This window comes from Oncorhynchus mykiss, chromosome 17, assembly GCF_013265735.2.
Source record: "Oncorhynchus mykiss isolate Arlee chromosome 17, USDA_OmykA_1.1, whole genome shotgun sequence".
Taxonomy (NCBI): Eukaryota; Metazoa; Chordata; class Actinopteri; order Salmoniformes; family Salmonidae; genus Oncorhynchus; species Oncorhynchus mykiss.
This window is the reverse complement of record NC_048581.1, coordinates 20,277,493-20,293,992: the sequence shown is the minus strand read 5'-3', so window position 1 is coordinate 20,293,992 and position 16,500 is coordinate 20,277,493. Positions and strand designations below refer to the sequence as shown.

The following is a 16,500-nucleotide window of genomic DNA, read 5'->3' as shown; positions in this document are numbered from 1 at the left end:
AGAAACAGACGCCTCATAAGTCCTCAACTGGCAGCTTCATTAAATAGTACCCACAAAACACCAGTCTCAACGTCAACAGTGAAGAGGCAACTGCGGGATGCTGGCCTTCTAGGTAGAGTTGCAAAGAAAAAGCCTCATCTTAGACTGGCCAATAAAAATAAAAGATTAAGATGGGCAAAAGAACACAGACACTGGACAGACGAACTGCCAATAGTTTCCTGCTACAATGGTAATTTACAACAGTAACAATGTCAGTAGTGTATGTAGTAGTGATTGGCAGCTGGCAGCCCGCGGGACAGATGAGCCGATTAAATGTGGGCCGCAGCCTCCCAAGTGCGCAGCGGTCTAAGGCACTGCATCGCAGTGCTTGAGGCGTCACTACAGACCCGGGTTTGATCCCAGGCTGTGTCACAACCAGCCAAGACCGCAAGTCCCATAATGCGGTGCACAATTGGCCCAGTGTCGTCCGGTTTAGGGGAGGGTCTGGCTGGGGGGCTGTACTTGGCTCATTGCGCTCTAGCGACTCCTTGTTACCCCTGGTCTGTGGTTGTGAGGCCAGTTGGATGTACGGCCAAATTTTCTAAAATGCCGTTGGAGGTGGCTTATGGTAGAGAAATTAACATTACATTCTCTAGCAACAGCTCTGGTGGACATTGCTGCTGTCAGCATGCCAATTGCACACTCCCTCGAAACTTGAGACATCTGTGGTATTGTGTTGTGTGACAAAACTGCACATTTTCAAATCCCAGCACAACGTGCACCTGTGTAATGATCATGCTGTTTAATCAGCTTCTTGATATGCCACACCTGTCAGGTGGATGGATCATCTTGATAAAGGAGAAATGCTCACTAACAGGGATGTAAACAAATTTGTGCACAAATTGTGAGAGAAATACACTTTCTGGGATCTTTTATTTCTGTTCATGAAACATGGGACCAACACTTTACATGTTGCGTTCATATTTTTCCTCAGTTTATATAGCATTTCTCAACTTCTTTCAGCTAAAAAAACCTCACCTTCTCTCCAGTCATAGCGAATGGTGCATTGAACCACTGTTCAAAGGTACTGCAGCTCTTAAAGATGGTGGGCAGGAGAAAGTTGAGCAGGGCCCAGAGCTCAGGCAGCTTGTTCTGGAGCGGTGTCCCCGTTAGGAGCACTCTCCTGGGGGCCAGGTAGTGAGTGTTGAGGACCTGGGTCAGCTTACAGTGGTGGTTCTTCATCCGGTGGCCCTCGTCCACGATCATGTACTTCCACCGGATCTGTGGGGGGAGAGGGAGTGGAGGAGGAGAGAGAGAGAGGGGGAGAGAGAGAGAGAGAGAGGGGGAGAAAGAGGGTTGGGGAGTACGAGAAGACAGAAAGAGGGTGTATGGGTCATCAGTCAAATGGTCATGGTGAGAGTTGTTCAGAATCATGCTGGAGGTAGAGTGTGTGTCAGTGTGTTACCTTGGCTAGGACCTGTTTATCCTTGATGATGTACTCATAGGTAGTGAGGAGAACGTTGAACTTGCCGCTGCGTAGCTGGGGGATGAAGGCCCTTCTGGCCTGAGGGGAACCCTACAGAGACAACATGAAGGACAGGAACTCGGATTTAACTTGACATTAATGAATTAATTAAATGAATAATTACTAGAATGGCGTGACATTACATTTGTATTCATAATAGGCCTAGTTGTTGTTGTTCTGGCTGCAAGTGATACACTTTTGATTTGAATGCATTATAGACAGGCTTCCACACGGCCGCCCATATGGCTGTATTTCAGGACCCCAAGTAATCAGTGTTTCCATGGTTACCATATAGTTGGCGGAAGGTTAGCTGCTCCAACTCACCTTGTAGGAGACTTTCACTACAGACGGAGCCCACTTGTCAAACTCATACACCCAGTTAGAGAGAGTTCTGTCAATATGAGAAGAGAGGAAAACAGAGGGCCAAACTTACCTAAGCAAACAAATAGCACTGTACCCATAGCGATAGATACATATATATTACTATTCTATTTCTATTTTAATTATGACTTTTTAATTATGCGACTGTACCAAACCTTACCCACCCCTCTCTCCGGATCATTGTTTCCCTCTCATTAGTACTGTACTCCATCATATCATGTATGACAGTCACGTTAAGTGTACTATGAATACAGTTACAATTAAAGGGACAGTACTCTTCAAAAGTCCCACACCATCAGTTGTGTATACCCAGCTATATACTTGTCCGTCAACCACAAATTAATGGATAAAATAAGCACAGGAAATCTGGAAATGATGTGGAGCTTATGTCTTCCATTCATTTTGGACTGTGGCACATAGCTGAATCTACAAAACGGCCTGTGACACGGACTTACAGTAGCTCAACATACGACCAATGTTGGGGTCTTGAAAACGTGATTGATTTTGGAGTGTAATGTCCCTTTAAAGTTTAATTGTAATTGAAGCCATGGTTCTCCGTGCGTGGCAGAGCGGTACAGTACTCACGAGAGCGGTACTATGATGAGGAAAGGTCCGTTGACTCGTTTGTTCTCCATCAGGTACGTGATGAGAGCGATGGTCTGGATGGTCTTTCCTAGTCCCATCTCATCAGCCAGGATACCATTCAGATTGTTGTTGTAGAGAGACACCAGCCACTCCAGACCTTTAATCTGAGGGAGGGAGGGACAAACAGTTTGAGTGGAAAGGACAGACAAGGAAAGAAAGAGGAGAGAGGAGAGAGACAAGGAGAGGAAGAGGAGAGAGAATCAACAGAGGAAGACAAAGGACAATGTCAGCCAGCCAAAATTATACAGGTTGGTCTGGGTCTCTTCTAATGACTTAAGAAAGTAAATGTCACTTCTCAGGCTTATTCAGCCTCTTGTCAGTGCTCCTTCACCTGGTACTGTTTCAGTTGTCCGTTGATGAGTATAGTGGACTGTTTCTCCACTCTCTCAGTGACAGCATGGGCCACAGCGTAATAAGACTGGAGTCCCCGAGCGAACGCTGCCTCTGCACTGTTATACTCATCATCCACATCCTGTTTAGCGTGCCTAGGGACGGAACCAGGGAAGAAACAGTGGCTGAATGGCTTTAATGCAATCACTGTAGCACTTTGAGATAGTTTTTCAATGTAAAACGTGTTATAAATTCAATGTATTATTATTTATTATTACATATTGGCATGAGCCCTATAAAGTAAGTGTGCTATTTAAAAAGAATTCTAGCGCTATGAGAGACAAGCATCTTTAGCTGGAAAATTCACTCCGTCATTGATAAGGATTTGCAAGTCAGCAAAACAGCATTAGGGTCAATTTCTCACTGAATATTATATGGAACGTTTGACCCCAAACCTGAATTGTAGGCATTTCTGTCTTTATGGCTTATTTAAATATATCCAATGTGTAGGCAGGAGTGTACAACAGGTGAATCTCAATTGTGTCTCCTTGTACCCTTTCTTCTTGCCTCCTCAAAACACATTGGAGAAGGTCAGAGGTTTGAGATTCACCCAATTCCTCACTGAAAATCAATGTTTCTTTTGACTCAGACCCTGAATCATGCACCAGACATTTCAAATCAAATCATCTAATCTAAATGTATTTGTCACATGCTTTGTAAACAGCAGGTGTGGACTAACAGTTAAATGCCTACTTATGGGCCCTTCCAAACAATTTCAAAGTCAAATCACGTCTCAATTTTAGAAACACTTAAAATAAGGTCTGTGTTTCGTGTAGGCTTACATGACATTTTGATAACCATGTAAATCTCTCTCGGACAAGGTGACTTTTAATCAATATATTTATCTCTATTTCCTATGCTTCGAAAATGCTACATTAGGAGCTCATTAGCATTCAATTTTTGGGGGGTAAATACAGGCGAATATATTGATAGAGAGATTTCCACGGTGATCAAAATATCATGTAAGCCTACCCGAAACACAGCCCTTATTTTAAGTCTTTCTAAAATCTAGACGTGGGAAAAAGGAATGGTGACTATTGGAACCATTTCCCTGCTTGACCGCTAGGTTTTATGGGTATTATGACTCTATAGGGACCCAGGTGTAGTGTGCTCACTCTATGATGTGTCGTACGTCCACCTCTGATACTTCTTCACTGTCTGGGTCTGGGATCTTCTTCTTCTTCTCCTCTAACCCCACTAACACTGGGAGGACCACTACTGGAGGCACTGCCGGCTGGGGCTCCTCCTCTTCCTCCTGACAGGCCAATGACAGGCCAGGGGCGGGACAACAACAACCTGTCAATCACCACTCAGACAGACTGGTCATAGCTTTGGTACAGAGAGAGTGTGGAATTAATCTAGTCTTTATGACTGTTCAACCAATTCAGTTGATTTGGTTCCTACTTGTAGCGTTTTCATCCTGTAATCTGTATAATAAGAGTTTAGTCATGGTTGGGTACTATCTTTTATGACCCAACCCACCTCCTCCTCTTCCGATCCACTGTCTTCACTGTCAGAGCGAGGGGCCACCTCGTACCTGGAACAGCAGAAAACATCCGTATTACAACCACAAACATACCTTTACCCCCTCTAAAATATACCCCTAAAAACCTAATAGGCCCATCTCATCCTCCTCCTCCAGCCTCGTACCCAGGGTTCATCTCCAGCCATGTGTCCAGCTGTCCAGCTTTAGGAGCGTCCGCCCCTGTCAGGATGTTACCACTTTCCACGTGGATCACCTTCACTGGTAGGTCACTCATCTGGGACGTCTCATCTAGAGGCTGGAGGGAGGGGGAGCGAGTCAGAAAAACACTGGATGCTGACATTGAAGGGGAAATATACTATTCTTGGCGTCTACAAATACTGATAATTTTTTGCATTTTACTAGGATCCCCATTAGCTGCTGCTAACACATCAGCTACTCTCCCTGGATGTCTCTGGACACTGATGCAGATACCTGCTGAACCATGACTATTTTAAACTATTGTTTTATTTCACCTTTATTTAACCAGGTAGGCCAGTTGAGAACAGGTTTATTTAACCAGGTAGGCCAGTTGAGAACAGGTTTATTTAACCAGGTAGGCCAGTTGAGAACAGCTTTATTTAACCAGGTAGGCCAGGTGAGAACAGGTGTATTTAACCAGGTAGGCCAGTTGAGAACACCTTTATTTAACCAGGTAGGCCAGTTGGGAACACCTTTATTTAACCAGGTAGGCCAGTTGAGAACAAGTTCTCATTTACAATTGTGACCCGGCCAAGATAAAGCAAAGCAGTTCGACACATACAACGACACAGAGTTACACATGGAGTAAAACAAAAGTACAGTCAATAACACAATAGAAAGTCTATATACAGTGTGTGCAAATGGAGTAAGGAGGTAAGGCAATAAATCGTCCATAGTAGCGAAGTAATTACGATTTAGCACATTAACACTGGAGTGACAGATGTGCAGATGATGATGTGCAAGTAGAAATACTGGTGTGCAAAAGAACAAAAAAGTAAATAAAAACAATATGGGGATGAGGTAGGTAGTTGGATGGGCTATTTACAGATGGGCTGTGTACAGCTGCAGCGATCGGTAAGCTGCTCAGATAGCTGGTGATTAAAGTTAGTGAGGGAGATATGTCTCCAACTTCAGCGATTTTTGCAATTTGTTCGAGTCATTGGCAGCAGAGAACTGGAAGGAAAGGCGGCCTAAGGAGGTGTTGGCTTTGATGGGTGTTGCTATGGTAACCAGTGAGCTGAGATAAGGCAGAGCTTTACCTCGCAAAGACTTATAGATAACCTGGAGCCAGTGGGTTTGGCGACGAATATGTAGCGAGGGCCAGCCGACGAGAGCATACAGGTCGCAGTGGTGGGTGGTATATGGGGTTTTGGTGACAAAACGGATGGCACTGTGATAGGCTGCATCCAGTTTGCTGAGTAGAGTGTTGGAGGCTATTTTGTAAATGACACTACCGAAGCCGAGGATCGGTAGGATAGTCAGTTTTACAAGGCTATGTTTGGCAGCATGAGTGAAGGAGGCTTTGTTGCGAAATAGGAAGCCAATTCTAGATTTAATTTTGGATTGGAGATGCTTAATATGAGTCTGGAAATAGAGTTTACAGTCTATCCAGACACCTAGGTATTTGTAGTTGTCCACATATTCTAAGTCAGAACCGTCCAGAGTAGTGATGCTAGTCGGGCGGGCAGGTGCGGGCAGCGATCGGTTGAAGAGCATTCATTTAGTTTTACCTGTATTTATGAGCAGTTGGGAGGCCACGGAAGGAGTGTTGTATGGCATTGAAGCTTGTTAGGAGGTTTGTTAACAGTGTCCAAAGAAGGGCCAGATGTATACAGAATGGTGTCGTCTGCGTAGAGGTGGATCAAGGAATCACCCGCAGGAAGAGCAACATCATTGAGATATACAGAGAAAAGAGTCGGCCTGAGAATTGACCCTGTAGTACCCTCATAGAGACTGCCAGAGGTCCGGACAACAGGCCGTCTGATTTGACACACTGAACTCTATCTGAGAAGTAGTTGGTGAACCAGACGAGGAAGTCATTTGCGAAACTAAGGCTGTTGAGTCTGTAGATAAGAATACGGTGATTGACAGAGTCGAAAGCCTTGGCCAGGTCGTTGAAGACGACTGCACAGTACTGTCTTTTATCTATGGCGGTTATGATATCGTTTAGTACCTTGAGCGTGGCTGAGGTGCACCCGTGAGCAGCTCGGAAACCGGATTGCACAGCGGAGAAGGTACGGTGGAATTCGAAATGGTCAGGGATCTGTTTGTTAACTTGGCTTTCGAAGACTTGAAAGGCAGGGAAAGATGTATATAGTTCTGTAACAGTTTGGGTCTAGAGTGTCACCCCCTTCAAAGAGGGGGATGACCGCGGCAGCTTTCCAATATTTAGGAATCTCGGACAATACGAAAGAGTTTAAACAGACTAGTAATAGGGGTTGCAACAATAGTTGGCGGAACATTTTAGAAAGAGAGGGTCCAGATTGTCTAGCCCAGATGATTTGTACAGGTCCAGGTTTTGCAGCTATTTCAGAACATCAGCTAAGGAGAAGCTGGGGAGGCTTGGGCAAGTAGCTGCGGGGGTGCGGAGCTGTTGGCCGGGGTTCTGGTAGCGAGGAGGAAAGCATGGCCAGCCGTAGAGAAATGCTTCTTGAAGTTCTCGATTATCATGGATTTATCGGTGGTGACATTGTTTCCTAACCTCAGTGCAGGGGGCAGCTGGGAGGAGGTGCTCTCATTCTCCATGGAATTTACAGTGTCCCAAAACCTTTTGGAGTTAGAGCTACAGGATGCAAATTTCCGCTTGAAAAAGCTAGACTTTGCTTTCCTGACTGACTGTGTGTATTTGTTCCTGACTTCCCTGAAAAGTTGCATATCGTGGGGACTATTCAATGCTAGTGCAGTACGCCACATAATGTTTTTGTGCGGTCAAATTCTATGTCTAGTAGTACTGTATAACAACAGGGAACATACTGGTAACCATAGTGATGTATCTATAACAGTGTACTGTAGATTGGTTATGAAAAAGTATGAACATATATGCACTCATTACAGTAAGTTTCTCTGGATACGAGCATCTGATAAATGACTCAAATGTCCAGTACGTTAGTTTAATATCCCACTCACTTCTCCATCAGGTCCCAGTACAGGAGTCTGACCCTCAGCGTTCTCCAGCTTCTGTAGGAAAGACATCCACACATCAGTGTGTTTATCACACTCACAACCACATCTACACACCGACTCTATCAACTACCTACAGAGACTAGTGCTGACGACAGCTCACAACCACATCTACACACACAAATTCCTCAGGAGATCCCAGTCAGGTTGAAACCTCGTCTGTCATGTGTCCGTCTCAACGAATCACTACATGAACATATCAGTCATGGGCATAATGACCCTCTCTCTCTCTCTCTCATACCTTCTTCTTCTTCCTCTTCTTCTTCTTCTCTTTGAGGGCCTGTACCAGCTTGTGAGCCCGGACCAACTCAGTGAGGTTGGCCACGTACTCATCCGTCTGCTGCAGCAGGTAGGCCAGACGCTTGTCCTTCTTCTGGTCAATCAGTTTACGGTAGCCCTCCTCATCCTCAGCCTAGAGAGGGAGAGGGTGGAGAGAGAGAGAGAGAGAGAGTGGGGGAGATATTCAGACAAAACTCATTGATGTGAGATGGATGAGTCTGTGTGCGGGAATCAGAGTAGAGAGAGTAGTGTAAAGTAATGTGCATTGTAAGAGCGTGTTTCCACATTAGTGTGTGTCTTTGTATACACATAAGTGTGTGTCTAAGTACGGGAAAGAGTATGAGTGTTTGCACGTGTGTGTCTTTATACACACACAAGTGTGTGAATAAGAATATGTACTGTCTGTCTATGTATGTAATGGTCCTCACCATCAGCCTCCTCATCCTCTCCTTCTCGATGCGCTCGTTCTCCTTCTTCTGCTCGCGCTCTGTGTTGGCGTGGTATGTGGCCACGGCCTTGGTGGCTTTCTGGATCTTAGCTGTGATAGAGCGGTGGTACTCCTTAAAGTCTTTGGCGTGGGCCAGGATAATGCTCAGATACTCCTGGAGACAGACGGGATGAGAGTCAGTATTCAGTTCTGTCCCATAGCAAGCATTTCTAGCTGGCGTGGTGGTACTGCTGCTACTACTACTACTGCTGCTTCTAATCCTGAGCAAGGCAGTTAACCCACTGGTCCCCGGGCGCCGAAGACGTGGATGCCGATCAAGGCAGCTCTCCCGCACCTCTCTGATTCAGAGGGGTTGGGTTAAATGTGGAAGACACATTTCAGTTGAAGGCATTCGTTTGTTCCACATGACTAGATATCCCCCTTCCCCTTTCCTACTGCTACTACTGATTAACATAATGTATCTAATAACTTTTGTTTTTATGACGAACAGCAAAAGAGTGAAATATATTAGAGTGAGATATACTTCTCCCAAATATCCTCATTGCGGATAAAAGGAGTTCAAATAATCTAAACTTCATAAAGGATGTTATCTGACATTGTGCCTTGAAAAGCACAACACTTCCCGCAAATAATCTCCATTGTAAATAGTTCTTAGTCTAGAAGCAGGTGTAACCCGGCCCCAGGTTTGTGTTAGTCTACCTGGTGTTTCTGTCGACGTTTACGCTCCTGTTCGATCTTCTGCTGTTTCTCCAGTTTCTCTGTGATGCGGGCTTCTCGTAGGGACTGGCGCTTGCTCCTCTTGTAGGCCTTCGCATCCAGAGCTGTCTCCAGAGCGGTGTCCCTACGCATACACACCACTACCTCCTGACGCAGCTGTGGGGTTGGAAGAGACCGGAGGCAGGAGAAATGTGGATATAAATGCATCATCATCATCGTCCCCATCATGTGTGGGAATACTGTAGGGGAGAGGGTCTCAACAGGCTCCAGTGTTTTCAGGACTGTTTCAACTGCACAACATAGTTAAAGAGTCATGACTGTTTATAGGACTTCTGTTATGTCATTGTAATGACAGTGTCATGTAGCCGTTATGAAGGGTCATTGTAATGACAGTGTCATGTAGACGTTATGAGGGGTCATTGTAATGACAGTGTAATGTAGCCGTTATGAAGGGTCATTGTAATGACAGTGTCATGTAGCCGTTATGAAGGGTCATTGTAATGACAGTGTCATGTAGACGTTATGAAGGGTCATTGTAATGACAGTGTCATGTAGACGCTACGAAGGAGTGCTGCAGTACAACACAGTCCTGTGTGTGATCCGCAGGGCGGGCCAGTAGTCTACCTGTCTCTGGAAGTTGAGCAGCTGGAGGGCCTTGAGTTCGATGGTGGCCTTGGTCCTCAGGTCTCCAGCCAGAGAGCCAGGGAGGTTCTCCAACTCAGCTATACGATGGGTGATACGAGCCTGCAGTCTGGAGATACCACAGAGACACGAGATAGGGAGGAGGGAGGGAGAGAAAGGAGAGCAAGAGAGAGAGACACAGAGAGAGAGAGAGAAAAGTAGAGAGGGGGATAGTATGAGAGACAGACAGTACTAGTGCTGTAGAGAACTCAGTCTGCTATTATAAATGTATATATAGTACGACTAGCTGTGTAACTATGTTTCTATCTATTAAATTAATGTACGATGAATGATGTATAATGCTGTTTGCTCTTTGGGGTCTAGGCCAGGTTACTGCTCTTTGGGGTCTAGGCCAGGTTACTGCTCTTTGGGGTCTAGGCCAGGTTACTGCTCTTTGGGGTCTAGGCCAGGTTACTGCTCTTTGGGGTCTAGGCCAGGTTACTGCTCTTTGGGGTCTTGGCCAGGTTACTGCTCTTTGGGGTCTAGGCCAGGTTACTGCTCTTTGGGGTCTAGGCCAGGTTACTGCTCTTTGGGGTCTAGGCCAGGTTACTGCTCTTTGTGGTCTAGGCCAGGTTACTGCTCTTTGGGGTCTAGGCCAGGTTACTGCTCTTTGAGGTCTAGGCCAGGTTACTGCTCTTTGAGGTCTAGGCCAGGTTACTGCTCTTTGTGGTGTATGCCAGGTTACTGCTCTTTGGGGTCTAGGCCAGGTTACTGCTCTTTGGGGTCTAGGCCTGGTTACTGCTCCTTGGGGTCTAGGCCAGGTTACTGCTCTTTGGGGTCTAGGCCAGGTTACTGCTCTTTGTGGTCTAGGCCAGGTTACTGCTCTTTGTGGTCTAGGCCAGGTTACTGCTCTTTGGGGTCTAGGCCAGGTTACTGCTCTTTGTGGTCTAGGCCAGGTTACTGCTCTTTGTGGTCTAGGCCAGGTTACTGCTCTTTGATGTAAAAAGGGCTTTATAAAAACATTTTGATTAACGGTGTACTGTACCTGTAATCCCTTTCCTGCAGTATCTCCACCGGGTTAGGGGTCAGGGGTTAAGGGACAGGGTTAGTGTATTACCTGTAATCCCTTTCCTGCAGTATCGGGTTAGGGGTCAGGGGTTAAGGGTCAGGGTTAGTGTATTACCTGTAATCCCCCTCCTGCAGTTTCTCCACAGGGCTTAAGAGTCAGGGCTTAAGGGTCAGGGTTCATAGGTTACCTGTACTCCCTCTCCTGCAGTATTTCCACCGGGTCGAGTCCGTGGGGTTTCTGGATGGGGGTAATGCGGTTCTGCTTGGCATGGTGGGGCACCATGGGTGAGGGCTGGACCGGCTGCCCAGGGGACTGGGTCTGGGGGGGCATGACCGGGGAGGCCGCAGGGGGTATGGAGGGTGGAGCGGGGGAGGGACGGCCCGTCGGCTGGGGAGGGATCAACTTCTGGGGGGCGTTAGAGGGGGCGGCGGCGTTTACCATCGGACCTGGGGGAAGAAAAGAAAGGGCAAAGGTAACTAACCATCAATCAATTTATTGATGTGATTGTAACTGACCAAAACCTAACATGGATTCAAATGATATACAGGACTAAATCATGAAATGCCATCATGAATAATGTTTTAACAATTAACTCTGTGTTGACTAACTGCTATGTGACTAACTACTATGTGAGTACAGATGTAGGATCTTAGTTTGCTACAGCAGGAAAATAATCCTGCAGCAACAGGACATTTTTGTATGGGTTGATATATTGTTCATTAGGGCAAATCAAGTCAACAATTTCAAAGTGGAAATTACAAACTTTAGAAGACTTTTAAAAACTCAAATACACTACATGTTCACATTTCCAGCTTTGAAGGAAAATTCTCAGCAACAAAACAGTGATCAAATTAAGATCCCACATCTGTTCCTACTATGTGACTAACTATAATAAACTTGAACTCATTGCCCCTCAGAAGAAAGTGTGTTATTATGTTCACCTTCAGACCAGGACTTGGGGGGTCCGTTGGGGTTCTGTCCCTGCATGCCGGTTGGACCAGAGGGGCCTGGAGGGGGCATGTTGGGTCCCATCATCCCTACAACATTATATCAGTGGTATATTCAGAGAAAAACTAATGTTTCATACTTTTCAGACCTATTGGAAAACAGATATCCAGCTACTGTACCAGATCAAAACAATACAAGCTTGCTACTTCTCTCAGCATTTAGATGCTGATTACTTGACTGATCAAATCAAATCTTATTGGTCTCATACACGTGTTTAGCAGATGTTATTGCGGGTGCAGTGAAATGCTTGAGATAAAATATATTTTATTAGTCCACACGAGATGGAAATGTGTCTTCTGCTTTGTATCCAAACCCACCCGATACACACACATTAGGTCGGAGAGGCTGGAGCAGACTGAGGCTGGAGCAGACTGAGGCTGGAGCAGACTGATCAATCTTCCCGTTTCAACTAGCTACTGTAATTACATAGATCAATATCCAATGCTCTTCATTCTGCCTCCCTCACCGTGAGCTCTGTTGTAGCCCTGGCCCATGGGTCCTCCTGGTCCTGGTCCCACACCTCCAGGACCTCCAGGAGCCAGGCTGGGCATGGGCTGCCCCAGTCCCCCCTGCCCTGGCCCCGGACCCTGCAACCCTGGGCTGCACCCCATGGGCCTCTTCCCCTGGACAGCCATCTGGAGATGGTCCGGTAGTGGCTGCCCCCTGGCCAGCATCTTACAGGGACAAAAGTTTATTAAAGTAGCAATCCAGTACGTTAATGTTAGTTATTGTAACATGTGAATGATGTTCATTGACTTGCTTGTCTACCCTTTAGTCATGAAATTGTAATTAAATTAAAAAGCATATAAAGAGTCACTCTACAATATTTATACCTCAGGTGACAAGGCATATTAGCTACATATTAAAAACAACATTGTGGACCACTCAGAGTTTGGAGACATTATAAATAACCATAGGCAGTCATTACACATTACACATTATATATCAGTTATAATGTATCATCTTAAACACGTATCGGTCTTTCAACCCTTAAATCATCAATATTCTGTACATGCCTTATAGGCCATGATCTGGGCCCGCAGCTGGTGAAGCTGGTTCTGGTTGAAAGGAGTAGGGCCTCCTCCGGGGCCACCAGGGGTGGTGGGGCCAGGGCTGGGGCCATGAGGGCCAGGGCCGGAGCCACTTTGCTGGGGCCCACCGGGCCGGTTCTGCTGCTGGTTCTGGCCCCCCAGGGTTTGGGAGTCTGGGTTGGAGGAGGTGTCTGAGGGATTTGGGCCAGCGCTAGAGGGTTGGAGAGGGCCAGAGGGGGGCCCGTTGGAAGGGACGGGGCTGGAGTGGTCAGAGCCGCCGAGTGGGGAGTGGTAGCCTGGTGGAGAGAGAGGGAGATGGAAAGAGAGAGAGAGAGAGAGAGAGAGAGAGAGAGAGAGAGAAAGGGGATATTTAGTGAGGTGAAACATGACATATACAAATGAAAAGATTTGACACAATATCCAATTCTACCATAACAGATAATAATATAGGTTCTATACAATACAGTTACAGTGGGGCAAAAAAGTATTTAGTCAGCCACCAATTGTGCAAGTTCTCCCACTTAAAAAGATGAGAGAGGCCTGTAATTTTCATCATAGGTACACTTCAACTATGACAGACAAAATGAGAAAAAAAAATCCAGAAAATCACATTGTAGGATTTTGAATGAATTTATTTGCAAATTATGGTGGAAAATAAGTATTTGGTCAATAACAAAAGTTTATCTCAATACTTTGTTATATACCCTTTGTTGGCAATGACAGAGGTCAAACGTTTTCTGTAAGTCTTCACAAGGTTTTCACACACTGTTGCTGGTATTTTGGCCCATTCCTCCATGCAGATCTCCTCTAGAGCAGTGATGTTTTGGGGCTGTTGCTGGGCAACACAGACTTTCAACTCCCTCCAAAGATTTTCAATGGGGTTGAGATCTGGAGACTGGCTAGGCCACTCCAGGACCTTGAAATGCTTCTTACGAAGCCACTCCTTCGTTGCCCGGGCGGTGTGTTTGGGACCATTGTCATGCTGAAAGACCCAGCCACGTTTCCTCTTCAATGCCCTTGCTGATGGAAGGAGGTTTTCACTCAAAATCTCACAATACATGGCCCCATTCATTCTTTCCTTTACACGGATCAGTCGTCCTGGTCCCTTTGCAGAAAAACAGCCCCAAAGCATGATGTTTCCACCCCCATGCTTCACAGTAGGTATGGTGATCTTTGGATGCAACTCAGCATTCTTTGTCCTCCAAACACGACGAGTTGAGTTTTTACCAAAAAGTTATATTTTGGTTTCATCTGACCATATGACATTCTCCCAATCTTTTTCTGGATCATCCAAATGCTCTCTAGCAGGGGGACACGTCTGGCACTGCAGGATTTGAGTCCCTGGCGGCGTAGTGTGTTACTGATGGTAGGCTTTGTTACTTTGGTCCCAGCTCTCTGCAGGTCATTCACTAGGTCCCCCCGTGTGGTTCTGGGATTTTTGCTCACCGTTCTTGTGATCATTTTGACCCCACGGGGTGAGATCTTGTGTGGAGCCCCAGATCGAGGGAGATTATCAGTGGTCTTGTATGTCTTCCATTTCCTAATAATTGCTCCCACAGTTGATTTCTTCAAACCAAGCTGCTTACCTATTGCAGATTCAGTCTTCCCAGCCTGGTGCAGGTCTTCAATTTTGTTTCTGGTGTCCTTTGACAGCTCTTTGGTCACTAATACAGGTAACGAGTGGAGGACAGAGGAGCCTCTTAAAGAAGAAGTTACAGGTCTGTGAGAGCCAGAAATCTTGCTTGTTTGTAGGTGACCAAATACTTATTTTCCACCATAATTTGCAAATAAATTCCTTAAAAATCCTACAATGTGATTTTCTGGATTTTTTTTCTCATTTTGTCTGTCATAGTTGAAGTGTACCTATGATGAAAATACAGGCCTCTCGCATCTTTTTAAGTGGGAGAACTTGCCCAATTGGTGGCTGACTAAATACTTTTTTGCCCCACTGTATTTCTGAACATTGTTCAACTGTGCACCCTCCTGAACAGACCCCTGGTGAGAGTGTGTACCTACCTTGAGAGTGTTGGTCCATGGGGCTGGGAGGAGGGCCCATGCCACTGTGCCCTCCCTGTCTCATGGGCATGCCCTTCATCTGGGCAAAGCGGGACTCCTCACTCATGCCCTTCTCATGCATACCAGTTCTCTCCATACCAGTCCTTTCCATACCAGTTCTCTCCATACCAGCCCTCTCCATACCAGTCCTCTCCATGGCAGTCCTCTCCATGGCAGTCCTCTCCATGGCAGTCCTCTCCATGGCAGTCCTCTCCATGGCATTTCTCTCCATGGCAGTCCTCTCCATGGCACTTCTCTCCATGGCACTTCTCTCCATGGCAGACCTCTCCATGGCAGTCCTCTCCATTCCAGTCCTCTCCATGGCAGTCCTCTCCATGGCAGTCCTCTCCATGGTAGTTCTCTCCATACCTTCCAGTGGCTACAGGGAGGGAGACATAGATACAAACAAATGTAGATATATCTACATGGCAACAGGTTTTGATTGTTGCAAGGAATTGTTTCAAAAAAGTGTATGCACTGTATTCATAGGGAGGAGTTCCAGTTCAAGTCAAACGTTTGGACACACCTACTCATTCAAGGGTTTTTCTTCATTTTTACTATGTTCTCCATTGTAGAATAATAGTGGAGACATCAAAACCATGAAATAACACATATGGAATCATGTAGTAAACAAAGTGTTAAACAAAGAGATTCTTCAAAGTAGCCACCCTTTGCCTTGATGACAGCTTTGCACACTCTTGGTATTCTCTCAACCAGTTTCATGAGGTAGTCACCTGGAATGCATTTCAATTAACAGGTGTGCCTTGTTAAAAGTTATTTTGTGGAATTTCTTTCCTTCTAAATGCATTTGAGCCAATCAGTTGTGTTGTGACAAGGTAGGGGTGGTATACAGGAGATAGCCCTATTTGGTAAAATACCAAGGCCATATTATGGCAAGAACAGCTCAAATAAGCAAACAGAAACAACAATCCATCATTACTTTAAGACATGAAGGTCAGTATATGCAGAAAATTAAGAACTTTGAAAGTTTATTCAAGTGCCGTCGCAAGAGGATAAGTTCATTAGCGTTACCAGCTTCAGAAATTGCAGCCCAAATAAATGCTTAACAGAGTTCAAATAACAGACATCTCAACATCAACTGTTCAGAGGAGACTGTGTGAATCAGGCCTTCATGGTCGAATTGCTGCAAAGAAACCACTACTAAAGGACACCAATAAGAAGAAAAGACTTGGTTGGGCCAAGAAACAAGAGCAATGGACATTAGACTGGTAGAAATCTGTCCATTGGTCTGATGAGTCCAAATTTGATATTTTTGGTCCCAACCGCAGTGTCTTTGTGAGACGCAGAGTAGGTGAATGGATGATCTCCGCATGTGTGGTTCCCACCGTGAAGCATGGAGAAGGTGGTGTGATGGTGCTTTGCTGGTGACACTGTATTTAGAATTCAAGGCACACTTAACTAGCATGGCTACCACAGCATTCTGCAGCGATACGCCATCCCATCTAGTTTGCGCTTGGGGATTGGGATTATCATTTGTTTTTCAACAGGACAATGACCCAAACACACCTACAGGCTGTGTAAGGCCTATTTGACCAAGAGGGAGAGTGCTGCATCAGATGACCTGGCCTCCACAATCACCAAACCTCAACCCAATTGAGATGGTTTGGAATGAGTTTGACTGCAGAGTGAAGGAAAAGCATTCTACAA

At 45.7% G+C, this 16,500-nt stretch overlaps 1 protein-coding gene across 6 annotated transcripts in view; it reads right to left on the bottom strand.

The window, feature by feature from the left end:
• LOC110517362 (transcription activator BRG1) overlaps nt 1-16,500 on the bottom strand; it is a 32,397-nt gene that overhangs the window by 12,194 nt on the left and 3,703 nt on the right. For 5 of the 6 annotated variants that reach the window (XM_036949268.1, XM_036949270.1, XM_036949271.1 and 2 more), the window contains exons 1-16: nt 12,213-12,364; nt 11,680-11,775; nt 10,926-11,184; nt 9,673-9,799; nt 9,031-9,204; nt 8,312-8,485; nt 7,846-8,016; nt 7,551-7,601; nt 4,571-4,701; nt 4,403-4,457; nt 4,036-4,175; nt 2,862-3,015; nt 2,471-2,634; nt 1,829-1,895; nt 1,445-1,555; nt 1,018-1,260 (exon numbers count right to left, since the gene is read on the bottom strand). In XM_036949268.1, the coding sequence (XP_036805163.1) occupies nt 1,018-1,260; nt 1,445-1,555; nt 1,829-1,895; nt 2,471-2,634; nt 2,862-3,015; nt 4,036-4,175; nt 4,403-4,457; nt 4,571-4,701; nt 7,551-7,601; nt 7,846-8,016; nt 8,312-8,485; nt 9,031-9,204; nt 9,673-9,799; nt 10,926-11,184; nt 11,680-11,775; nt 12,213-12,357 (2,262 nt within the window). In that variant the 5' untranslated portion in view covers nt 12,358-12,364. Of the gene's footprint in view, nt 1-1,017; nt 1,261-1,444; nt 1,556-1,828; nt 1,896-2,470; nt 2,635-2,861; nt 3,016-4,035; nt 4,176-4,402; nt 4,458-4,570; nt 4,702-7,550; nt 7,602-7,845; nt 8,017-8,311; nt 8,486-9,030; nt 9,205-9,672; nt 9,800-10,925; nt 11,185-11,679; nt 11,776-12,212; nt 12,421-12,762; nt 13,074-14,793; nt 15,212-16,500 lie in introns of those variants that run through there. The other variant, XM_036949273.1, reaches the window with a different exon arrangement.